This window comes from Poecilia reticulata, chromosome 1 (assembly GCF_904066995.2).
Source record: "Poecilia reticulata chromosome 1, P_reticulata-male-v2, whole genome shotgun sequence".
Lineage (NCBI taxonomy): Eukaryota > Metazoa > Chordata > Actinopteri > Cyprinodontiformes > Poeciliidae > Poecilia > Poecilia reticulata.
Genome location: NC_088830.1, coordinates 8753414 through 8779415, shown reverse-complemented (window position 1 = coordinate 8779415; position 26002 = coordinate 8753414). Strand labels below are relative to the sequence as shown.

The 26002-nt window shown below is 37.5% G+C and overlaps 1 protein-coding gene across 1 annotated transcript in view; it reads left to right on the top strand.

Moving 5' to 3' along the window:
- The first annotated feature begins 873 nt into the window (after window positions 1-873).
- The window catches only part of helz (helicase with zinc finger), a 62046-nt gene continuing 36917 nt past the window's right edge, over window positions 874-26002 (top strand). The window contains exons 1-16 of the mRNA XM_081604851.1: window positions 874-975; window positions 11327-11569; window positions 11789-11825; window positions 13182-13306; window positions 14075-14131; window positions 14210-14258; window positions 14516-14591; window positions 15718-15916; window positions 16820-16927; window positions 17045-17186; window positions 19070-19222; window positions 19319-19589; window positions 20185-20311; window positions 20459-20662; window positions 20991-21121; window positions 25297-25476. Coding sequence (XP_081460977.1) covers window positions 11345-11569; window positions 11789-11825; window positions 13182-13306; window positions 14075-14131; window positions 14210-14258; window positions 14516-14591; window positions 15718-15916; window positions 16820-16927; window positions 17045-17186; window positions 19070-19222; window positions 19319-19589; window positions 20185-20311; window positions 20459-20662; window positions 20991-21121; window positions 25297-25476 — 2084 coding nt within the window. The 5' untranslated portion in view covers window positions 874-975; window positions 11327-11344. The remainder of the gene's footprint in view (window positions 976-11326; window positions 11570-11788; window positions 11826-13181; window positions 13307-14074; window positions 14132-14209; window positions 14259-14515; window positions 14592-15717; window positions 15917-16819; window positions 16928-17044; window positions 17187-19069; window positions 19223-19318; window positions 19590-20184; window positions 20312-20458; window positions 20663-20990; window positions 21122-25296; window positions 25477-26002) is intronic.

The following is a 26002-nucleotide window of genomic DNA, read 5'->3' as shown; positions in this document are numbered from 1 at the left end:
CAGTATAAAACAGAAATAACCCACTGCAGTACAAAGGCGACAGCAATCATGCGTTTTGAGAAGGTTCACCATAAAAAATAAAAAACTATAAATTTAACTCGGCTACACCCACGTGGGTGGTTCTGTCATTCAAAATACTTTCTTGCTATATAAATAAAGTATGAAGACAAAACTGTCAATTTGTTTGAAATTCTTTTATGTACTCTATTGAGGAGTTATTAAAATTTGACAGTAGTTGGGGAAAACACAAGCTGCATACCTTTCTTACTTTCCCCCCCAAGAAAACGTGTTGGTTAAAGTATATATATCAACTTTGGCATGGATAATATAGGCAATATGTGTAGAAACGATAATGTCTCACAGATTATGGTATTTTTATTTCATTGCATAAATTGTCCCAACACCACAATACTTCAAATGGAGAAATTTAACTTAAAAATACATTTTAAAAAATGAACAAATATTCAAATACCTATTTGTCCTATTTGTACAGGAGCAAACATTATATATATAATGTATTTTTACACACACACACACACACACACACACACACACACACACACACACACACACACACACACACACACACACACACACATATATATATATAATTTTATTAGTATTTTATTATTTTTTTGCTTCAAATAACTAAACTAATTTGGAGTGGACAAAAAGACCTCATACTAATGCTGGGTTATCAATGACTTAATGATGTGAGACACAGAGGACACTGAAGCAGCTTTAAATTAATTCATTTTGGGGGAAATTAATTCATTTTTGGGGAGGCTGGCGCTAACGCTCATTTCTTCCACCGAGTGTTGTCTTTTTTTCCAAAGCAAAACTTTGACTCGTAAAAGAGGCCAAAACATTCGCACTTTCACGGCAAGTCCTCCTCAACCTTCAGATCAGTACATCCCACTATGCTTTGCGATGGTCTGACAAGTGGATCCAAGATGGCGTAGAAAGTAAAGCTAGGTAAGTGTTGACTTCCCATTTTTAGCTCCTTTACTTGTCTTTTTCGTCGCAAAGCCACCGACACGAATCCCCCCCACAAATCAGTAGCACGGTGACGAATGTTTTGACTCCATGCACCGGTAGGAACAAGATGTCATATGAATTATATGTGCCTAAACACGGTGGCAAAAAAAATTCAGGCCCGAGTCCGTTTTGTTTCGGCGAACCTAGCCAAGCCAGCTAGCCTGCTACCATTAACAAGCCAGCCCAGCTATTCTTGCTGGGAGCTCATCAGTTTGCTGCCAAGAAAAGGCCGTGTTTTTTGGCCGCCGTGCTAAATGTTAGCTGCACGTCTTCAGTTTAGGAGCAAAACTGTTACACGCGATGCAAGCAAAGAGCGGATTTGTTGAGCACATTTTAAGCGATCTTTCTTTTTTTTTTTTTTTTTGACGCTGCCGTCATCGTTCAGATTTGCAGCAGTCAAGATAAGTTTTCCAGACAAACAACAGCAACAACTCTCCTCTAGAAAACGAAATAACTCATCATTGTTGTCCTTTTTTAGTAAATGCATGTTTCCGAAATGTGCACGGGTTCAGTTCTGATGAATTTGCATATTTTATTTTTATGTATTTTTTTTTTTCTACCTCACACATAGTTGCTAACGGTTGTCAGCCTAAATAACTATGTTTGGGCTTAAGCACAGTTTTTATAAATCAGCTCGTAAGCTAACTGAGCTGTATGCAGACATATTAGTTTGACCTTATTACATTAAATGAGTACGATACCCACCTAATGAGAGCCGCCAAACTACTTGTTGTGGTTAAGAAGTGAGGGAAATTTTGCTACATTTAGGTAGCAAGGTCCCCCCAACATTTTTTTTATATAGTTCTCTCAAGTGTGAGCGAATATTAACGTAATAAATTGTAACAATTTTCTATCTCATCAACATTCTTTGCCATAATTGACAGTACCTTACACATATCACTGTTAAAATGTCAGCAGGATGTTGCCATAATGATTCTTTGTGACTCTCTGTGTGAGTCATGTATTTAAATTAGTTTTATGCTTCCAGCACATAAAAATACACTCACCAGCATCATGACCTTGACATGTACAATGTATCAATAGGTGCTGGACATTATAGAAAGCAGTGACTGCTTCTACAATTAAAGACTGTGAAGGTATGGAATCTTTCTGAAGCTAAGGCCTCGCCCACACGAAGCTGGAAATCTGGGAAAACTAATGCATTTTTATGTGTTATGGCCTTTTTTCCACACAAAAACTTGCTTTTAACCAGAAGCTATTATTTCGAAAAACTCAGACTAATGTTTAGATTTCAAAAACCTTTTGTTTGCCTGTGTGTATATGGGAAAATAAGAGATTTGAGTTTCTAGCACATTACAGTCTGTGACAAATCTATCCACATACTTGCTTTGACACAATTTCCATCCGACATTGTCTTGTGTTTTGTTAACTTTACTTAAGAGTAGTTCAACCCATCTGTCCACACAAATGAACCATTTTTAATCCCTAACAGGAAATTGTGGTTGTTTTGAAGCAATCTGATTGGCTGATATAGGGTTTAGCGTTGCACTACACTGCCCCCTAGGGATTTGGAATGTTTAAGACGATACATATTTGTACGGGTTTGTGTGAATGAAAAGTTTTCTGAAATGTTACCGTGTGTACAATATTTTTTTTAACCAATATTGCAGAGATGATCACACTCAGTTTAACAATAAAATTTGGTATGACATTCATCTGTTAGTTTCGAACAATAAAGCATCACCAATCTTTATCAGACAATTATTTTGAAGAGGACATTGTCTGCTAGACATACACAACCTACAGAAAGACTAATGCTTTAGTCCACTGCTGTATTTTCTTTGTTGTTGATGTTTTATTTCCAAAATTTTCCATCAACTTTTAAAAAAATGTTTAGCACAAAAACACAGTGAAACAACTGGTGGACTCCTTAGCGCCACTACCACCAGGCTTAGCTTATTTTCTGGGGGAAACCCTCACTTTTACTCATTTTGCGTTTATATGTGTAAAAACAATTTCATCCTAATCTACTTGCCTACTTTACACCTTAAATCATTTAATATCCTTGTACTTATTAGTCTATTCATGGAGAACAAAAGCCCCCACTTGGTGACCAGATTTGGTCAATGTTAAATTTTACTGGCCTTGATTGGTGACCAGCTGGCCGGATTCATATATTCATAAACTGGGTCTTTTTCTGATCAATACCTGCATAGTTTGTAGCAGCTAATGCGTCACACAGACAGCAGCACTGAAGAAGATTTGAAGTTGGTTACTTTCAGTATCATTGAGGTGTTTTAAAAGTCAGAGGAAGCACAGAAAAGCCGTCTAAAACAAAGCTGGTTTTCCTGCCGAGGCAATGTGGGCCGTTCATTCAGACTCCTACAGCAGATAGCCAGACTACTGCAGGTGCTGCTGATGTTGTAATTTTGCCGATTGGGTTGTTTTGTCTGTTATGAGTACAAAATACAGCTGTGTGCCAGAAGACATCAATTGGTAGCTCCTTTTGGGAACATTTCTGCAAATTGTACTTGGAGCCGATTTCAGCAGTTTTTGACCTTTAATGCCAGGTTAGTAGACTTTTGACAATATCAGAATGATTAGGTCTGTATTCCCTTGAGAATACACACAGATTGACGTTTACTTTTTTTGCGATGCTAATTGCAATATTTGCTAGCATTGGAAACTCCAAACTCTTAACCCCATGCAGTCATTGGCTTAAATGTCTAGAACCCTGTTTTATAGTGACTATTGTCTTGTGAGGCTTCGCCTTCAGTCCTGTCAAAGTAATATCAGTCACAACAGGAAAACTACAAACAATTCAGAATTGGTTAAAACCACTATTGGCACATCAACTTTACCAAGAAAATACAATTTAGTCACAAACACTATTAAGGTATTTTGTATACGCCTCTGGATTTTTCCTGGACTAAATTTTTCTGAGACCATAGTTAAGACCCACTATGTCACATGGAGCTTCATAAAAAAAGTCAGTTTATGCCGTTTTTTTCTCTTTCTATTTTATTATAATTTTTTTTTTTACATTATACATTTTAAAGCAGCTGACATATTGTCTAATCTACACTTTTTATTTGTGTTTGGTACAATTGCACATCTGTTTGACTTTCATGCCGTTAACAAGCTGTTTGCTGCTTGCAAAACTAATTGTAATCAGCAAGGAATAAAAAATAATGTGACACAGATTTCAACTAATGCCTGGTTCCCTTTTAAAAATTATAGCAGGATCGCTTATTCCACATGGTGTGAGTTACACAGCTGTACATTTAGATATTTACCAATTTTCTCAAAGCCAGGATAAATGATTGGATTTGTCATTCTAAAGTATCCTTAGCATCTTGTTTGAAGGAATAGCACTAAAATTTTTTCGTACTTTTAACTGTGCTTGTATGTTTGTACTGCTAAATCCACTGATGTGGAAACAGTGGCTCCCACATCAGGAAGCCACCGTTTCCTGATGTGGTGGGGAAAGGGTTGGCCATGTGGAGTTAGTTTGGTCATTTGAAAGTGATGAAATGTAGGTGTGGTCATTTTTGCAGGTAGGTAAATATCGGTATCGGCCCACATTTTCCTATTGGTGCATCCCGAACTCGGAAAAGTTGACTCTGATGAAACACGAGCGATTCCGACCCCTGATCAAAACAAAGTAGTTCTGAGCAGCCACTGCCAAGCAGGTATTATTTATTGTAATCACATAATCGTATTTCACCACAGCAAACTGTAAATTATGGACCATTATGTTTAAGCATAGGTTTTTAAAATGGAATGAAACATCGCCGGGGGCGGTTCGAACAGATGCACAACATCTGCAGTTCAGACTCCAGAAACCTTGAGCATGGAAAAAAAATCACAACTACACAAGAATGAAACGGTGAAGCAGTGAAATGGCCTACTCCCATTGACACATTATGATGCAGTAACCACTTGGGTAAACTAAGTGCATACAAAAATATCTCCTTCCATTTACTCAATCACGTCTTCTGAACAATGATACACACACACTGAGTGTGATGTGAATAGGATGGAGTTCTGGCTGCGGGCCTTGTGCGTTTTAAAGAATGACCCGTAACACTAACCAGGGGTCGCATTACATTAATGTACAAAACGCACAATTGCCTTTTTTATTTAAATAAGTCGGTAAATGAAGTCACTGATGATTGATTCCTCCACTAGTTATGAAAATAAACAGAACCACAAGTTAAGTAGACCATGAACCACTTTGATTTAACAACTCTATCTGGTAAATCCCTTTCATTCATAGGCTGACTCTGCTGTGATTGACAGATGTGTTTCCTTCCTGTTGTCTCTCAAGAGATTTCCCTGTTTCATATTTTTAATGCCTATTTTTTTAAGGGGGGGAAAAACCCTGCTTTTCCGTTTGTATTCCAGTCGTGTTGCTGTCAGTTGAAGCAAAATGAGGGATGACTACGTCGGTCTGTGTTACTGCGAACCCGCTGAAGTGTTGGTATTCCTTTGAACACGATGTGAGTCGGCATTAAAGGCGAGGCATGGATTAATATCACTTTGGAGTCATGAGTCCTCCTTTGCCTTAGCTTTGCTTGTTAGTTGCCGTAATAGTTGCAGCGAGTCCACTGTTCCCGCAGCATCAAACAGGAGGAAACGGTTTCTGAAAGTGTCCGCTGCAGTCTCTTTTGCATATCAATTTTTTGGCTTCTCTGTTTCACAGCTATTTTGTGGAACACAACCAAGCGTTCTTGTGAACTTGATGGGCATTTTAAAGTCCAAAATGTGTCTGTAATTAAAATTGCATCTTCAAGAACTTGTGGATCTTTGCTAGGAGTTTGTTCCTTCACATCTGGAAAAACAGCAAATTGCTGGCCTGAGATGAAGTGAAAGGGGAAGTTTTTTTTTTTTTTTTTGTGAGCTAGTAACAAAGTCAATATAGCATATAAATAAAAGCCTTTGTAGTTGTTACTAGCAGTAACAACTACAAAGTTGTAGTTAGTGTTGTAGTTAGGATATTAGTGTTACACTTCAACAGCCTGGTCTCACATTAAGTTGGACACTTAAGAAATAACTTCAAGCTGTGGGTGTGACTGGTAAAGCCATTTGGAAGCAGTATGAAGTAAATTTGACTTTTTTTAACTTGACATCATGTTATAATGTTATTCCCTTATCAAAAACATACCTGGAGTGCTTTTTTTTCCATACATGTTTGAGAAATCTTTTAATCTCCCATGGCAACCATTTAGCTGTGCAAAACGCCAGGGTGAACCTAGCTCCGCCTTCGAGGCGTGACTCCTCAGGGTTGTAGTTTCCAAGCTGTACTGGAAGCCCCACTTAGCTCCTTCAGACTAGCCAGCAGCAATGAGCAAACACCTGATGGAGCTGTGCGTTTGCTGAGCTCTTTATAGGAGCTACTTCTCCCTGAAACGCTGGTAAATTTGTTGTTAAAGTGTTGATAGATTAGCCATGTTGTGATGACTTCCTGAAGGCGCAGTTTCAGAAATAGCAGGAACTTTTAAAGGAGCTTTTTAAGTCATATTTGACATATGGCATTTTTATAACGACTGATTGTAACAACTTACTTGACTGGGCTATGAAATGGCACTATGTGCCTGGAAAATACATAAAACTGCCCCTTTAAAGAGTGATGTGCTGTGCTAATGGAAAGAATTGCAGGTGAAGAAACTACTCCATCTTGACAAGTGGGGAACAAACCTTGTTTTTTTGTCGTCCTATTTTATGACTCAAAAAATATTTACCAATATGACATACACTTTCAACAGTTGTGTGAAGATGGTCAGCAACAACGTTCATCTGAAAGAAGGTTTGTTGCAGTTTATTTTGTACATGTTTGATCAAGGTAGTCAACCTGTTGTTTCTGTCAGTTTTGTTTTCTTTATTATATTTTTCAGATTGGCTGTTCTACTAATTACACTGAGTGAACAAATTAAAGTTTGTTGTTTTTACATGCTGGACCACGTTTGTGAAAACTATTGGTGTATGTAAGTGTTATGTACTGGTGCAGTTGTAATGAATTAGTAATTAATTTGACATTTCTGATAAAAGAAACATTTTAAATCAATTCAGCTCTGTATCGGATCGGTATCTGCCGGTACTAAACCTCAGGTGTCAGTATTGTATTGGAAGTGAAAAAAGTTGCCCATTCAGACACAATCAACGTTTCGGCTAGTTTGTCTATATTATTGCACGGAAAACAAGCAATATTTTTATTTTGTTACTCATTCAAAGCCTGAAATATCAAATTTGTGGTTTTGTTTTGTAGTAATACAAATTATTATATATATTTTTTTACCACGGATGGCTTGTTGGCAAATACACACTTTAATCATTCAATTTCAAAGACTCTCTATTGCAGCTTTAGAGCCAAAAAATATTTGACAAATGGCCAAAGTTTCCCATCCCTCGTTTTTTAAGAAGTCGTATTTTATAGATCAGTGAACTGTTCTGACTTTGTGGTATTTGAAATGTGGCATTTCAAATACCACATTTCAAATACCACAAAAGCACTTGCGTATCAAAAGCACTTTGATACGCACTTTTAGGATAAAAGCTGTTCAGTTTGTTCGCCCCGTGAGCCGCAGGGCCAGTTGTTTAAAGCAGTAAGTTTGCATTGGGGCTGACAGATATCAGGCCGCCAGCCAAGGATAAGGTGTTCCCCAGGAGGTCACAGTGTACCCTCCATATTCTGATGCGTAGCAGCTTTATGTAACCCGTTCCCATTCGCACTTTATTTTCTTTTTTTTTTTTTTTTGGCCATTAACAGTTTTTTTTTTTTTCTGATACAGTGAATCTCCCAGTTGTTCCTCCATTGTTGTTTTTGACATTCTTACTTTCAGGATGCTTTTGTGCTCCACATCAGCTCAAAACCTGACAAATGATAAAATAACTAGACATAAGAGGGGCTTATAATCTGCCATTTATGGTGTGAAATGTATTTTTGCATCAACTACAGATTTTTATTTTTTTTTAACCAAAATCCCAAACCGTTTGAATGTCTGGCTGTGGCTTTAAGTGAACCGGATCAAAAAGCACAACGTTAACCTCTAGCGTGTATCTGCTTTGCTAGACACAAGCTGAGAACTATAACAAACTATAATCCTGTTTGTTATAGTTCTCAGTTTTTCCTGTTTGTCTGACCGACCGCTTCTTGCAAGGATTCAACCGGCGAGAGATTTCAAAGTTGCTAATAGAATCGACAGTTTTCTTCTTAAAATAATCTGTGGAACTATCAAAAAGTTGTGACTTACAACTGGTTTAGTCAGACTCGGTCATTTGTCGCAGCTTGTTTGTTCTCTAATTGTGGAAGTTCAGGTCTAAAAAGGCCGGCTAATCACCGACTGTCGCCACGTTCCCATTTTTTCAAAACTCCATGACGGACGCCGCCATTCGTCTTCTCCGAGCGAACTTCGCGTCTCCAGAGAGGCGGTGTCTTCATCCCAGAGATGATTGTTTTGGTTCCGCTCTTGTGGAAATCTGTTGCAATCCGTGGAACAGGAGCACGTGCGTTCCTGTGGGCGCCGGGATGAGCAAGCTTTACTATAAAGTCTTTTGAGATTTTACTGCAGGACACAACATTAGCTGAACCATACCGTTTGTTTACCTCGTCCACCAAATTCCTCTCTGACTTTGACTTCGTATCTCGCTGAACGTTCTGTTTTCATGCAGCAGAGCGGTTGCTACATTCTAGTTTGGTCTAATGAGTCACCATCAACTCATCATCTCAGCCCCTGATGCAACCAGCTACTTGCTCCAACAACAAAGCCAAAAAAATAAATACAATTGTACTCCTTTTTTCTGGTTTGTGTTTGGGCTGTAAGCCTGTGCTTTTGGATATTGATGAGACAAAACACAGGTTGGAAGAGATGCACCGATTCCAGGAGAAGTGGCATCTCACTGTTATCATTTGGCAATTTTTTTTTTTTTCAATCTCCAACCGTGCAAAACAAAGTAAAGTTAAAAACAAAGTAAAGTTTAAAATGCTGTTTAAAGTTTTTTTTTATTAACAGTTTTTCTGCTATTACTATTGGCAAACATTAACTAATACTTAAAAAAAAAAGTTTAAATGAAATTTCAAACTTTGTTTATTTACATCCTGATGTGAAGCAGCTTCTCAAGAGCCACATGCGTGGTGTCTTTTTTTCACAAGTTTTCATCATTTTTATTATTTTTTTATTTAGCAGGGCTGAAACAATTAGTCGTAATTAATAAATTTTTTTCACTAATAGATTAATCACGATTAGTCAACTCAGTAAATTGGGATGTTACAGAAAGGTTCAAATGTATTTCTGTAGATCACTTTAAAAGTTAAATTCATGTGCCTTTTGGATTCATTACATACAGCGTCATCTATTTCAGAATTTATTTGATAATTCAAATTGGTTATTATTTGGTTAAAAGAAAACCTCCTATAAAGCACCTTTTGATATCTAATTAATTGGCTAATCCAAATAACGATTAACAGATAAGCCCTACTTTGTATTTGTATCATCCTTTGCTACAAATGATCAATTGTGCACTAAAGGAATGAACTGGTATTGCACTTTAGGCAATAAAATGTTTATTTTTATATTCAAAAAATGAATTGAATTATTTTGTTTGTGTTTTTCCTATGTATTTCTAATATTGTATATAGAAATGCTTATGTGATTAAATGATAAATCTGCAGAATGTGCCAATCTCTTTATCCGATTAATCAGCAGAATAATCGATGACTAAATCCATCGTTAGTCACAGCCCTAGTTTTTAGTAATGTGCTGAGTTTGAAGCCAGCGTGTTTCACTGTGCGTTCGTTACTTTTTGACACCTTTTACTCTCCCAAGTTTGCTGTGTCACCAGTTAAAATCCTAACCACTTCCAGGCAATGAAGCCAGCAATGAAATCTGAAACCTCACAGCACCAAGGAGCTGGAGTCTGTGTTTGAACTGGAAGCTGCTGAAAGCAAGATGACAAAATGTTAGCTGCCGCTGTGCTCGCTGAGAAGGAGGAGGTTACTCTGCTCAGCTGCATCTTGCTCTTATTTTTGACAGTGAACCAGGTGTGGGTTCTTTTAGCAGTGTGGGCGGGAGCCTGGTCCTGCTGCAAAACGAACAAAGTATCTCCATATGGCTCGGCTCGTCTCTTACAGCAGCTCTGCTTTTGGGCTGCCTCTGTAAACTTCAGGATGAACCTCAGTGAACCTCCAGGGACGCGTCTCTAGCTCCCCCTTCAGGCTGTGCGATCTTGATTTCCATATTAATATTTTTTGCTTGTCCTGTCTCGGTCTTTGTGTGGCGGCAATTCAAAAGGCTTTGAATTACAATCCGCTCAAACAAAGGCCGCGGTTATCACCGTGGTGCATCCATTTTTTACCACACCTTTTCCTTCCACTGAACTTTCCCTTATTATGGTTGGGTACTGCACTCTGTTACAAACTTCACTGGCACTGACCTTTTTTCTTAATGCTTACACTTAGTGTCAGTGACTGCCCACTGTACAGATGTCAAATCAGCTCTTGTTCATGGCTACATCGCCTGTAACATGGCAACAAGATTTCGAGAACGTGGGATTCAATTAGTTGCAAGTCGTCATCGCAGTGAACATAAATAAACACACACTGTAAAATGTGTCGGCTTTCATATTGAAATATTGAAATTAACATTTTCGGTGATTTTATTTTTCCAAGTTATTGAAACGCATCTGTATCTTATATAATCTTATATAGATTACTCCTCCTTGCATTTCTCTTCATCTGCTGATTAGTAGTGCACCGATCTTTAAAAAGTCTGACTTGCCGATTACCGATGTTGAGTGATGCCATTTATTTTTTTTGTGACTAAAAAGTTGCAATGATTTTCAGTTTTTCCCAGCCCCCACTTTTTGTGAACAGCGTTCTCTTTCTCTTTCAGCCAACATCAGGAAAAGAAACAACACCGTTTTAGGATGCATAAAATGACCATTGGTATTGATGTGGAGTATGAATAATACAGATTAAATGAAAGTATTTTCAAGGTCAAAGTGAAAACTTAAAAGAAAATAGAATGGAAAATGCTTTTCTAGAAGTAGTGCACTGATGGCAGTTTTCTTTAAAAATCTCAGATTCCCATCTTGGCTGATACCAATTGTTGTTTTTGTTTGTTTTTTTTCTAAAAACTGGCTAAGTTGACTTGTTAACCGCACGTATGCAGATGCAATACTGATATCTGATCTCCTAAAATTGAGGAACTCTGGGCCGGATAATTTGCCCACCGGTTCATCGGTGCTCCCCTTTCTGCTGTTTCATCTCAGTTCGTAGCACCGATAAACTCTGGAAATACTGACTGTGTTTGTCTTTGTCCACCTGCAGATGTTCTGTCCCTGAGTCATGGCAGACAGGAGAGCGGAGAAGTCATGTGAAGAAGCCAGCAAATCGTTAGCCAGGCGGGAGTACGAGGCGGCGGTCACCCACAGCACAGACGCCCTGGTGGTCCTCGCGCCCCAAGCCTCGTCACCCGGCGCCCCCGTACTGCCCAGCCCTCCCTCGGCGGTCGCAGCCGGACCCCTCCGCAGCCGCGCCCTGCTCTACCGAATTGCTGCCTTCCTTCAGCTGGTGAGCAACAGATTGTTGGTTGATTGTTTTTTTTATTTTTTTAAGAAAATGTAGGAATAACTTGGATCAATACATTAAGAGAGTCTAGTCGTTTGCTTCAGCCCTGAAGTTGTGGAAACTTTCCCGTATCTTTAATTATAGTGTAAACGACTCTGTGGTCGTTAAAAGACTCATTTCCAACTCTAACGTCTGGACTTATTTTTCTCTTTCCACCAACAGAAAAACTACGACGGAGCAGATGAAGACTGCAAACATGGTGGGTTGCACGTCTAGCTGTGAATTTACTCTTTGGTTCAGTTTGAAGCTGCGGATTCAGATATTTGTTTTAATGCCGCAAACAAACAAGAGATTTTTTTGTTTTTCTAGAAAACGTTGCTCGAGTTTTATTTTTGTCTCCGTTTGATCTGTGATTTCCCAGCAGCTGCTTTGCAAACACTCTGAAACTCTGATATAGACTGTTTTTTTCTTTTGTTTACAGTGGTGGAGGAGATATTTGAAAACCACTGTTTGGAAATTGGCTCAAATTATATAAATGTATATTATTGTTAGCCGTTATATGCTAGTTTAAAGTGCACCAGGGGTAAATAGAAAAGAGTCTTGATGACCAAGTACACATTCTGATGGACACAATCAATGACAAGTGCATTGACAGAACATAACGCAAAACTGTAATGAACATTTATTGTTTTCTGACAATAATTAGGACATGAATCTGTTCCTCCAGGATGTTGCAATGTTTTTTTTTCAGTTGTTGCAAACTAAAATTTCAGATTTTTATTTTTTTATTTTTTGGCACCTTTTTCAAAAATTTGCAGTCAGACATTCAAATTTGTATTTTTTGCCATAACATTGTCTTTCTAAACATAACGTTGCCCCCCAAGAATGACAGGATTTGAACATGATAATATTTAAAGTGCAAATAACACTTTTAAATGTCTCCTTGAATTGGCAACATTAAATAATAATTATATCCTGAGAAGGGGTCAAAGTGCAAAACAAGGACTCCATATTGGTCATCCAAGTTAATATGAACTTTTTACAGTGGCAGTTACTCAGGGCAGCATCAAAGGATGGGTCGTCCAAGAATTAAAAAATAAGATAAATAAAATTTTCTGCTGGAAATTGTTTTTTATATATATAATTGCATCAATTTAATTGGTTGTGGGGTGGGATAAAGAAAGGTACCATTCCTGTTAGAACCAGAATAAGCAAATCCTACAAAACATTTTAAATGGTTTTCACCAAAAAAAAAAAAAAAAAAAGACAGGAAGTTAAATCAGAAGGAGTTTGGTGAAAATTCAGCCGAGTGGCAGTGATTGATCAGACCTATATTGCAAGCGAAATGTAGAATACGTGAAGGTGATCGGTCACACTTGCGTAAAAGTTGCAAGTGAAAATTCAAAGCAAGTTTTATTGCAAAATATGTGAATAATGAGTGAATTTACATTAATGGTTGCAATCGCAACATTTCACCTTCCTGGACTGACCGATGAAGTTGGAGGCTCGCAGGTTAAATAACATTTAAAACCACTCCAAATGCTCCATCTTCACTCTCTATACAACGCAGCCTGGCTAGCTGAGCTTTAACCTGTTTCCTTTCACTCTGTTGCAGTTCTGGCAGACGAGGTTGCTCGGGGTGACGGCTCTCTACAGGCTAGTTTGCGCTCCATGCTTTTGGATGGCAGCCTGCAAGAGGTGGTCAGCATCCTATCTAAAGCCCTGTATGGAGAGCCAGTGGTAAGATTTGATTTGATCTAGTTGTAAAGGTTGTTGTTGTTCATGCTCTATACCTGCTGACGTGTTTATCAGTTTGGAAGGGATTCTTGAGCCTTATTTCATATTAATATCCATCTTAATGAGTTTATTATTTTGAACCAGAAGTTTAACTGTCAAAGCAGCAATATTACATCTTAAAAAAACCAAAACTTTAAAGTGTTGGTCCATCAGCCAAACTATTTATATAGAGGAAAAATATATGTTTCACCATTCAACAGTCTATATTGAAATGAGATGTTTTGTTCCTGCAGAAAAAAATTATAGAATAACAAATAATTCCCAATTGAATCAATAGAATGAATATATTGTGTCCTTTAAATTTTATTAAAAGTAAAAAAAAAAAAGAAGAAATATAACATCAAAGTACTTGCTATTGTTTGATGTATTTATAAACCCAAAGTAGGTTTAAATTCATTTAATACATTCTTATTGTATATTTATTTTATACTCTTAAGGCCTGAACTCATCAGAAATACAGATCAGTACATTTTTACTGTACTTTTGAATTTATATACGTTTAAATCCAGACATTTGGTCTGAAATATAGTGAAATTTTGAAATGTAAAATGGATAGAAACTGTGTAATATGCCATCGTCGGTGATTTAATGTTTGGTATTTACTATGTTAAACAAACCTACATGCAAGGAGTCAACAGTATAACTGTGATTAATATAAATACTATTTGCAGTTATATTTTAATGAATATAATATTTTCCTCCTTGCTCCAGAACGGCATCGTTACAAAAGACCTGACCAGATTAAAAATGCTCTTCTCCGAAATTGAGGTAACTGCATTTACTTTTCTAGTCGTGGACGTTTAGTGTAATAGTTAAAAATAAACGTTTTTGCTCCGTTTCATTTAGGCAATAAAAAGAGAGATGGCCCCTGAATACACAGATGACCAGGACGAAGGTGAGCGCATCTGCATCAGGAGTTTATTTCAACATTTTGCTTTGTTGCATCAACAGCTTCTGTACATTTCCTTTCTGTTTCGTGTTTTTCCCGCAGTCAGTCAGTCAGTCAGTCAGTCAGTCAGTCAGTCAGTCAGTCAGTCAGTCAGTCAGTCAGTCAGTCAGTTTGAGTTGTTTCCTGCCAGATTATTGTCCAGTGAATTGTCTGGTCACTGTGCTCTCAGAGCTCTAGTGTTTATGCAGCTTTTATATCAACAGAAGTCCAAGATGGCTGGCAGTTCCGGCCTCCTCCCAGAGGTGTCACTAGCAGCGAGGAGTACACACTCTGCAAAAGGTAATCAACAGATTTCTTCTTTTATTATTTCAAATAAATGTATGTTTTAGTTGTGAGCAATGAATGAAAAATGTTTCCTTGCCTCCAAATAATCTAATTTATTTTCCACCAAAAATCAAATGTTTTTTTAATTATTTTTTTTAGGGGGTTATTGTTTTCTTTTTATATTTAGCATTTAATGTATGCCATCTTAAAATGTAAATAAACAATTAACATACAGGCTATAGAACGACAAAAACATATCCATATATCTTTGTAGGAATAAAAAGCCTAGATCTTTATTATGTATTTATTGGCCATTCGGGACTTTTATTATGTTAGAAATATAAAATATGATGTCGCTCTGAATAGGAAATTAGCAAAAAAATGTGATTTTATGACATTAAAAAAAATTACTACAATAAAATAGTATTGATAGTGCCATTTCCACATAACATAGTTGTATTTGAGTTTTTGACTGGTTTAAATGTTATTTATTAAGATAATGGCAATGTCTATCAGGTACAATGTGCTTTAAACTGGCAGAAAAATGTAAAAAAATATATTTTTTATTTAATTGTTTTTTGTAGCATTAAACAATAAAGTAAAATGGATTAAAACAAAAAAAAAGTAAAATAAAACAAATTGAATACTTTTTAAACTTGATTTATTTTTGTCATGGATTTTAAAACAAATAGAAAAAAAAAACAAAATTAATGTTTTCAACTGTTTCTTTTTTTTAAATAAATAAAACATAAAAATAATACTGATTAAAAACTGAATGCTTGAAATATAACACATGCTGACCTATCAACTAAATAATCAACTGGGTTTTTTATACAGATTTTAGTTGAAATATTTCCTCAAAGTTTTTTTGTTGTTGTTCAGAGGAAAATGTGTCAGCCAGACAATCTGTCAAACTTTTTACCAGCAGCTTGAAAAAGAAACTCATGCAGCTTTTTCTGTCAGCTCATTCATATAAAGGATGTATTTATCTACATTCAGAATTTCATCTGATGCATCCTTTAGCTTGATGCATGTTGAAATGTGAAAGTTCTAAATATCCCAACTTTGCAAATAAGCGATCTGAAACGATCAGCCAGATTTCTCCAGAAACGTCTGATGGAGCTGCTTACTGTCGCCGCAGGTACTTGGAGCAAGGCCTGTGTCGGTACGGGGCGCAGTGCACGTCGGCCCACTCGCAAGAGGAGCTGATGGAGTGGCAGAAACGTTACGCCTCCCGACTCATTCGCCTCAAACAGCAGCAGGAAAGCAAACACTTCACTGAGAACTACATGGAAACTCTAATCGAAAAGTGGATGAACTCTCTTTCCCCGGAGAAAGTGGTGAGCGAGACGAAAGTTAACGCGGCTGAACGCCTCCGGTGTGTCTGGAGTGAAGTTGCTTCTTCGTTGGAACTTTGGATTTGTTTTTCTGCTTGTGAAAATATCAGCGTAGCAACCGGAAACGATTTTTCTCTCATCATGAGAGAAATGCGTGCAATATTTAGGGTGGATATTATTGTCGTATGTGAACTGTAGATTCTTCTGAGTTTTCTAAGAGACTATCAACATTTCCAAATCCAGTGTGTTATTGTGAGCAGAGGTTGATAAAACAGAGAAACTTTGCTAAATTTCATCAACTCTGTTATCGAATGAAAGCTGTGCTTACTCTTTATTTCTTATTCAGTTTTTTTAAATTTTTTTATTTACTGATACTGAAAGTTGCTGACATTGCACACTCTCCTCAGTAACAGCGTCCACACCGAAGAGCACAGCTCTCAGTTTGACTTTCTAATGCTAAAAATGGTGTGGTGCTTTCAGTATTTGGAAAAAGCCTGGTCAGCAGTCTGACGGTCAAACAGAAAGTGGACCCAGCTGGTTTTTCTCATCATGTTTTCATAAGACCTCAAACTTTTCCCAAGATTTAAGTCCTGTATTGGAAGGGAAAAAATAACCTCTAAGTTTGTTTTTACTTAATTTGTTAACTGATTCCAATAAATGGTCTCAACTTTTCTTGTCAAGCATTAACTGAGAGGAACTTTAGTACAACTTTAATAGCATTTTATTTATTTAATTGTACTTTAAAAACCCTTTTCAGTATCCATTTTTCACTGTCTACACTACGCTGACGACACTCTTCTTGATTGTTGACATGCCTTCTTCAATTTTCTTGAAATTTTGAGTTATCTTTAATTAAAACCAATATATTCTTTTAACCCAAACGCCTGTTTCTTTGTGTTTTTCCAGCTAAGTGACAGTCTGGAAGGCGTGACGGTCGAGACCAGCTCCGGCCTTTCTGTTACAGTCACCTCGAAAAAATCCTCCCACTCCTGGATCTTTTCCTTGTTGTGCAAGGTAGGATGACACAGTCACGGGTTTTATTTAGATGGCTTTTTAAAAATTGTACGAAAAGTCAATTTTCATCTTTTAAAAAAATTTTTTTATCATGCTCCATTGTTGTTTCTGGACTAGCCGGCCAGAAAGCTGTTCCGCATTGCCTTGCTCTACGACGCCCATCGACCGCACTTCTTCATCACCGGCGTTTCAGCCGAGGATCGCCTGCAGTCGGTTCCCAAAGGATGCCAAGAGTGGACGCCCGGAGACGACACGGCAGGTTCGTCTGTTCTTTCATCATAACGAGGATTGTTTTAATCTGATGATGAAATGTAAACAACAAACGTTTCCTGAGAACCTGCCCATGTTGCACCTAAAAGAAAGCCGTGTTGCATAACATAAACTATTTATACTTTTTTCTTTTCAAACAAATAGCCACCTTTATCCTTCATATTGTTGGAGCAGGGTTCAGCGAATTTTTCAACCCCAAAAGGCCGTTTCTTTGTTCCAGTTCTGCTAAATATCAATAGTTTAGAGCCACAAAACTTAGACCGCCCATTGAAAATAGCAAGCTAATTGATTTTTATAAAGACCGACCTAAAAAAGTGCATTTGCGTAACGGTTAAATTAAAGAATCAAATGTAAACTAGGTTTTAGAAAAACAAACTTTTTCCAAGGCAGAAATATTTTCTTAATCCCCAAATGTATGGCAAATTATGAAAAACCATGTAGTTTGTGACTTAATGATGACAAAAAAGTAAAAATATCTATACATTTTCTTGCAGACTTTTTGTTGTTCATCACTGGAAATTCTGTCAAGACATTAAATTCAGGAAATAGGATTTCCTAACATTAGTCGTTTTAATTACATTTTATATTAAGAACTGGTCTAGGAAGCACTATTTGTCATTTTTGATGGTTCATAATTGAGAGCCTGAAGAGCAACAGAGGCTCGTTTTTTACTTCTGCATCTCGCTGAGTTCTCTGACATGCATTTAAAAAATATTAGCTGATATACTAACACGGTATGCAAGTGTGAGCATAAAATGTTGTCCATTGATGATCTTTTGTTTTTGCCGTTACCCTCCTCTTACTCCTCACTTGAAGAAGCAGAAACTTTGCTTTTTCTTCTTCACTTCTCAGGAAATGAGAACTGACCCTCTCCTCTTTCTGACAGATGAAATCACATCGCCGCCTTCTGTGCCGTGTTGCTATATTAACCGGTTATTACAGACATTCTGATTCATTGACAGTTTCGTGGAAATACACTGATATTTGAAGTGACGGTGTCCGACGGCTGGCACGGCGCAAATAACCAGTGTCGACGTCCTAAATGTTTGGGGTTTTTTAAAGGAAATTCTGATGCAAATCTTGGTTTATAGCTGCAGAACAGAAAAACTCTTAAAGACTTATATCTGTTTGTGCATAAAGGATTTTGGATTTTATGTAATATGTCAAATCCGTCTTTGTATTTTTACTGAACATTTAAATGACGGGCAGCTTTTTTCTTCTTCTTTGTATACAAATGTGGTGAACTGTTGATATTTAGTTTGACATCTACTTTTGTAGCTGCAGTTGAAACCAAATTATTACATACATTTTTTTTCTCTTTTCAGTCAGATCAGACTTCTCTTGTTTTAGATCAGTTTGAATTTCCGAACTGACCTATTTCTATTTGCCAAACATCATAACAAGGAGAGAAATTAGAGCTTTATTTGTTGATGTCTTCACAATCAGGAGTTTACATACAGAACGATTACTGTCTCTTTAAACAACGAGTGATGGCATTGATAATGATGATGTCATAACTTTGGAAACCTCTGATAGGCTAAGTGACCTAACATGTTTGACCCAAGTAGTAGCATTCATACGCAGTTCTACGAAATGCAGAGGAAATGTGTGTAAACTTCTCATTTTGAAGACTTTGATAAATAAACCCCTGACATATACTTCTATTTTTTTGACATTGAAAAACCGGGAATACTTTTGGTAATTCTAATTGACATAAAACAAGAGACGTTTGGTGTGATTTAATTTCAGGCAATGAGGAAAAACAGCTGTATGTAAACTTCTAGTTCCACAGCCTGTGTTCTCTGACCGGTTCTTTCTTTAACAGACTGAGTTGAAACCCACTTAGAAAAACTTGTGTGTTTTTGTCTGCAGCGGCCGACAATGGCCTCGACCACTGCATCTACAAAGTGGCGGTGGGCTTCAGCACCGAGATCTTTGGCACTTTCAGACAGACCATCGTGTTCGACTTTGGCTCCGAGCCGGTGCTGATGCAGAGGATCATGGTGGACGCCGCCTCGATCGAAGGTACGATCGCAATGGCACGTTTACCCTCAGGTAGCCCAAAAAGAGCCGGTCTTGATTCGCCTCGTTTCGCCACGTCTGTCGTTTGTCTTTCTCCAGACTTGGAGCACCTACTGGCAGCCAGGCAGCAGCTGCTGATAACCGCCAAGCGCTGGGACTCGTCCTGTAAAACCATCGTGGAATTCACGCCCAACGAGACGGTGGCCGACCTGGAGAGGAGCCTGCTGGCCCGCTACCAGATCCCTCTGTCGGCCGACCAGCTCTTCACCCAGTCCGTCCTGGACAAGACGCTGACCAAAGACAACTACCAGGCCCGGCTGCACGACCTGCTCTACATAGAGGAGATCGCTCAGTACAAGGAAGTCAGCAAGTGAGTTCTGTTTATAGAACTCTGGGTTTGTTTCTGTGCAGCAGCGTTTCAGCCTCTGAGTGATGAGATGCTAAACCACCAGCAGGTGTCAGGCTTCACCCTCGTAAATTTGCAGCGTTAATGTCTCAGCAGCTTCTTACAAAGCAGTTTGATTTAACAGAAGCTAGTTCATTTTAACTCTGTATTGGTTTATTAATTTTTAATGTTTTTAGCTTTTGGCTCGTAGTAACCGGTCCAGTCCTTCAGGACAATAAGAGCTGAAATATGAGCATCTGAAAAGGGGGTTTGTTTAATATCCAGTGTTTCTGTTCTGTATTTATATTGTCTGTATTTTCATTGCTTTTGAAGGATTTTCACAAAATGAGACTTCCTTTAGATCTGGATGTTGCATTCGGTCGGTCGCTTTTTCAAACTTTACATGAAAATAATGCATATATATGGTTTTATGGGGGAATTTTTCTGCCATGATTCGAGACCAGACACCATATAGAAAACAATTTGACTGCTGTTTACTCTCCTCTGTGTTCGTTTTGTAGATGGGTTTTCATGGAAATAGGAATAAAGGTTAACCTCATAAAACATTGTTGTTCACCAGGTTCAACATCAAGGCCAACCTCCAGCTGGTCACCAGCTTCATGCTAACTGGGATTTCTGTTGGAGCCAAGTACGCTCAGAACGGACAGCTCTTTGCACGCTTCAAACTCACTGAAACACTTTCCGAGGTAAACACAGCTTGTTGTAGAGATTAAATGTGTTTGTTTCACCTTAAAAATAGCAAGTGTAACGTTCTTAAAAATATATATCACCTAAAAGCATCTGCTCGCCAATGAACCCAAACTACACATTTTTATCTTTTTTCCTTTTGTCAGGACACTCTGGCTGGGAGACTAGTGATGACCAAGGTGAATTCAGTTCTGCTGCTGCCGTTAGGGTTCGGCGGCCACGCTCCTTCTGGGGTCAAAGAGCGGGTTTATGAGGCTGTGATAGAGGAGAAGACCAAGGATTACATCTTCCTGAGGATTTGCAAGAGCTGCTGTGAGGAGCTGATGCTGCAGCCTGACAGAGAAATACAGGTAAGAGTTTAAAAAGAACAGAAAATTATTACAGGCTGATGCTTGGAATATTTTGCCAGTTTTGGTGAAACACTTTTCATTTTTTCTCTCTTTTTTGTACTATAATTTTATTAAAATATCAACTTAAGTGTTTTCCATGTCAAAATAAACATGGAAAGGAAAAAGCTTTTCTAGTAGAGCTTCTCCAACATAAATGACACACAAAATACTTTTTGCGGCGCACTGAATTGTCAGAGGTTTTAGTTGTTTGAACTTATTTGTGGCGTCCAGTTACATCCTCACAATAAACCCTCACACGTGTGTGTGTGTGTGCGTGTGTGTGTGTCAGGTGGAGCTCCAGTTTCAGCTCAACAGACAGCCACTGTGTGAGATGCACTACGCCCTGGATCGCATCAAAGACAACACCATCCTTTTTCCTGACGTTGGCCTTGTCCCCACAATCCCCTGGAGCCCAAACCGGTACGTATCCAACATGTGGACAGTGACACATGTGTGGAGAAATCCCAGCTCTCTTTGGACACTTTCTAAAAATCTCCTTTTCTTTTTGTGCTTTCTCTGAATTATTTAACTGAGTTCATTCTAAATAATCTCACCTCAGTTGCTACTTCTTCACCAAAGAGTATGGTCAGTGCAAAGCTGTTGGCACATAGAAAAAAATTTGGGATTTTAATTAACACACTTTCCAAAACCATTGCTTCTTTTTCTTTTTTTTCTCCAGGAGTCTGAAACTTTTACAAGCCTAAGAAAAATATCACAAAAATTATGAAAAATTATTTAGAGCCACTAATGTTACATGAGCTTTTGGGAAAAAAATATCTGTGAAGTTTTTGCTATACGACATTTGTTAGTTTTTAGAGACCATTGTTTTAGTTTTTTTTATTTATAGACTTTATAACAAGAAAAACATCAAACTTTTGAAAAAAGGGGATACATTTTCTTAGATGTTGATATTTGTAGAAAATTGTGGGGAAAAAAAGCACATAGTTTCCAACCTAATGGCAAGGTAAAATGTTTTTTCTTTTTTAAATCAAATAATAAAATCAGCATTTGTTGTTCAAAGAGCCACTGCTGTAACCAGATATTCCTATTACCATGTGTGTTTTAAGTTTTTTGTTTTATTGTTAAAGAAAACTTGGTAATTTTCACTACTGCAGCTTTCATGCTCTATGTTAAAGCATTCTTGCTGATGCTAACAGAATATTGACTCTATAAATCAACATGCATCGCTGATTGGTTCAGCAATGAAGCTGAAAAATATTTTACATTCAAGTTGAGCTGACTGGAGGATTCCAGTTGTACAGAAAACGTGACATCTGCCATTTATACTATTATAAATGGCAGGAAAGAACGATTTGCACTCAGAAAATGTCTATTTTTATCTCGGTAAATGAACCCAATCATAAAAAGAGCTTATTATAAAGAAACTCTGGTAATACCACCACGTCATTTAAGTTTTCACAAATGTTTCCACTGAGGGGGACGTCACCTCAATTTGAGAGATAAGAGCATATCCGTCACCTTGCTGGCCATTCGGGAAAGCTTTCAGATCCCTTCTACGGTTTTTCTTCCTCTGATGTCGGACAGGTGAGGGGAAAAGACGCGGTAATCTTTATTGACAAGAGACAAAGTCAAATATAATCCCTGTGAGTTTTTTTTGGCAGCAGCCTTTCTTCTCAGGACTCTAGAACAGGATTTATGTAGTAGTTAGAAATGAAATTCTGATTAAAGCGAGGAAGAGTGAACTTGATTTGAAGGAACTTTGGTTGAATACAAGCAGTTTGTTTAATCGTTTGCACGCATCTGGGTAGCTGGCCCTTTAAAATGGAGAAAAAAAGTAATAATTATTAAATAATAAACACATGACAGCTTCACAAGGTTCTTTGAAGTATACTTTAAAAATCATCTTTTTATGATGCTACATACAAGAACCTTTGGATAATTTGGACTTTATCACAGTCTGTCATAGATCATCTCATCATTCACGATAATAAAGAAGTTAAAGTAAGAATGCTTAAAATGGATGTTTTGTCTACTAATCATGTTTTAGTCCTTGTAACTTGAAATAGGTTTATTACTATCCACTGCAGAGGTTTTTCATGTCGAGTTGATTCCACCGTAGATCTGACAATGTTTCACTAAATGTAGATAAAAATTTTACACCACAGACTTGGTTTTGTCAGCTGAAAAGTCGATTAGATTTTTTTTTTTGTTATCTATGAATTATTCACCTCACTAAAAACAAGTTGTTTTTTTCATGATCAGAGTTCTGAAACACTCTTAAGAGTTTTCAAAGTTAAATTATTCCTGCGTATATGTGTTGCTCCAATCATAGCAATTTTATTTTGTTTGTATAAAAACAAAGAAATTCAGAGCAGGATGTCATCCTTTCTTCTTTCTGTACCACATCATGTCTGTAATGAATCTTTTTAAGCAGCTTAGACAGGTTCTTTCTTCTGTCCATCTCATCTTTTGTTTGTTCGTCTCTCATTCCCTTTTTTCATCTGTTCCACTTTACAGTTTGGTGGTTATCTGTAGTTATTTCCAGTTATAAAGTCTTTATATGTATTTGTACTGGAAACGGTGAGTTAATATGTACACTCTGTCTGACCCAAAAAAAAAACCTCACCACCTGCCACAATTGCATTGTTTCCTGCATGATAATTTTCCCAAAAAATGTTGCAATAAACCGCAGTGTTCTCAATTTGAGACAGTTTTTAAGTAATAACAGTGGCATAAGTATGCAAGTATATCCTCTCGGAGATCAATAAATGTAAACTTCTAAATTAACAAATAACACTCAAACTGGAAGATGTTTTAAATATCCAAAATTATAAAAAAACAAACAAAAATTGTTTTGTTTGTTTGACAAACTGAAAGACAACTGAAACTATAAGAATAAAATTACCCTCCAATTGCAGTATCACATAATTAATTTCCACCCTGTGATAAAATTTGGCCTCGTCATCTTGGAAAATTCCTATGCCAATGGGAAAGTTAAAAAAACATCCCCAATGATAGAATAACCTGGTTGTTCTTGATGCAACTTGAACCCTTTTAATACAGTCTATTGTGTTGTCCCTAATGTTTCTTGTAGTTTAATGTAATCCTTTGATTCAAAATTGCATCACTGAAATACATGCACAGAACTCAGCATTTCTACAATTTTACCTATATTTTGCATATTTTTTTATTAATACTAGTATTACCCATTTGCTTTCTTTTGTAGCCTAATGTCTCTAAAAAGCATCAAACCCAAATTAGAACAAACCTTTAGGATTTCGGCCACATCTAGTCTATTGCATTGCATAAATTATAAGAGAGTTTAGTAGACCTATATATATATATTATTGCACAATTTATCACAGTCAAGATTATTTGTTGAGTTTATCACGCAATCCCACTTCCATTTTCATAATCCACATATAGTGCAAACTCTGACCACTAGATGGAATCAAAGCACTTCTAATCACATCCATAGTGTGAGAGGCATATGTATCTCCCAACATTTGTGGTATTCATACATCCCCTTGTCTGTAGTCTTTATAAAACCAGTGACTACAGCCAAGTAGTCACAAATATAACTTGTGCATAAGAGGTTTTAATTTTGGCAACAATTTTCTGCTGGAAGTAATAATGGGTTGGAACAACACAGAAGGACTCGACTTTAAATCTGATTGAGAATGTGTGGAGGAAGCTAAAGGTCAGTGTGCTGATGCCAAGAGGAGCTTCCAACCTGAAAGACTTGGATCTTGTCACCAAATCAAAACATGTAAAAGGGAATTCAGGAATTGCAAGAAGGATATGGCTGATTATGTAGAGGGTGTATACATTTTTGTCATGCCTTCTTTAATAATATAACCTTATTACAATTTTACTGTAAAATTAGTCATTTTATCTCAGAAGAAGAGAATTGATTGAAGCCGTAATAAGTTGTTTATATTAGCAAAGGTTTTTCCACTCAAAACATTATATATTGATCTGATATAAACACACACACACACACACGCGCACACACACACAAACAAACAGAGAGAGACCTTCATTTATGTCTCAGTTGGAGTTAAATCAATTGATGTCGGTGGATTCACAGCTTCAGAGGATGCAGCCTTTATAATGAGGACACTAATGTGTAGAGACAGACGCACACAAACACACACACTACATCCACAGTGACTCCCATCACTCACAAATATGTCTGCGGTCGCATGCACAGCTGTTTTGGACACACACACACACCTCTATTTATCTGTTAATGTGTGGTGCTTCTCTATAGTCTTTTTCGACCGCCTCCTTTTTGTTTGATGTGAGGATAATAATGATTGCAGATTTATTAGCAGCTAATTAGTGTGGGATGTTTGACTACTGACACATACATCTGAAACTGGCTTTATTCTGGTATAAGTTGATCAGTGGATCGAACGCGGCTCCATTTTCAACTTAATTGAAATGTCAGACATGTCGGTTGGTGCATAACGTAGAAACAGGACAATAATATGTTTTCCTTTGGTCAAAAGGTGAATAAGGTCTGCCTCGTGAGGTTAAAGTTGCTCTTTGTTGCAATTTGCATGAGTATTGGAGGACAATTGGTTTGAGACAAAATGTTAAAAGGAGTTTGTGTTTGTCTCTTGTTTCAGGCAGTGGGACGAACAGCTGGACCCCCGTCTGAACGCCAAGCAGAAAGAGGCCATCCTGGCCATCACCACACCCATCTCCATCTCTCTTCCCCCAATCCTCATTATTGGGCCCTATGGTACCGGCAAGACCTTCACCCTGGCACAGGCCGTCAAACACATTCTTCGCCAGGACAGCAGCAGGTAGAAATCTTGCCTCTTTTCTTTTTGACTTGCTTTGGGATCCCTTCACTTGTATGTGAAACTTTTGACCAGTGTTGATATTTCACAGGAAAATCTAGATTTTCATGCATTATTAATTAGCACATTCCTCCGAGACGCTGTTCAGTCTGTGGAAAGAGCACCAAGATGTTGCCGAACAACATGGGAGAGTCTGCACTCCACAATTCTGGCTTTTATGCAAAAGTGGCAGAAATAAAGCTACTGCTGAAAGCAGTGTACTACAGAACTAATAAGAAAAACAAGTTCTGTTTGGGGTTTGCTGTAAACCATCTAAGGAACGTAAGGTGCTGACATGTTGGCATTGTTTTTCTTTAGGATGGAGCTGTTTATAGTAGAAACCTTGAGATTCAATACTTGAGACTGGTTCTGGACTCACCTTCCATCAGGATCCAAAACATTCAGCCAGAAGTACAATGGAATTGGTTTAGTGTTGAGCCTCTCCCATACTTTATCTGAAGTGTCAAAATCAGCTCTCATTGAAATCGTA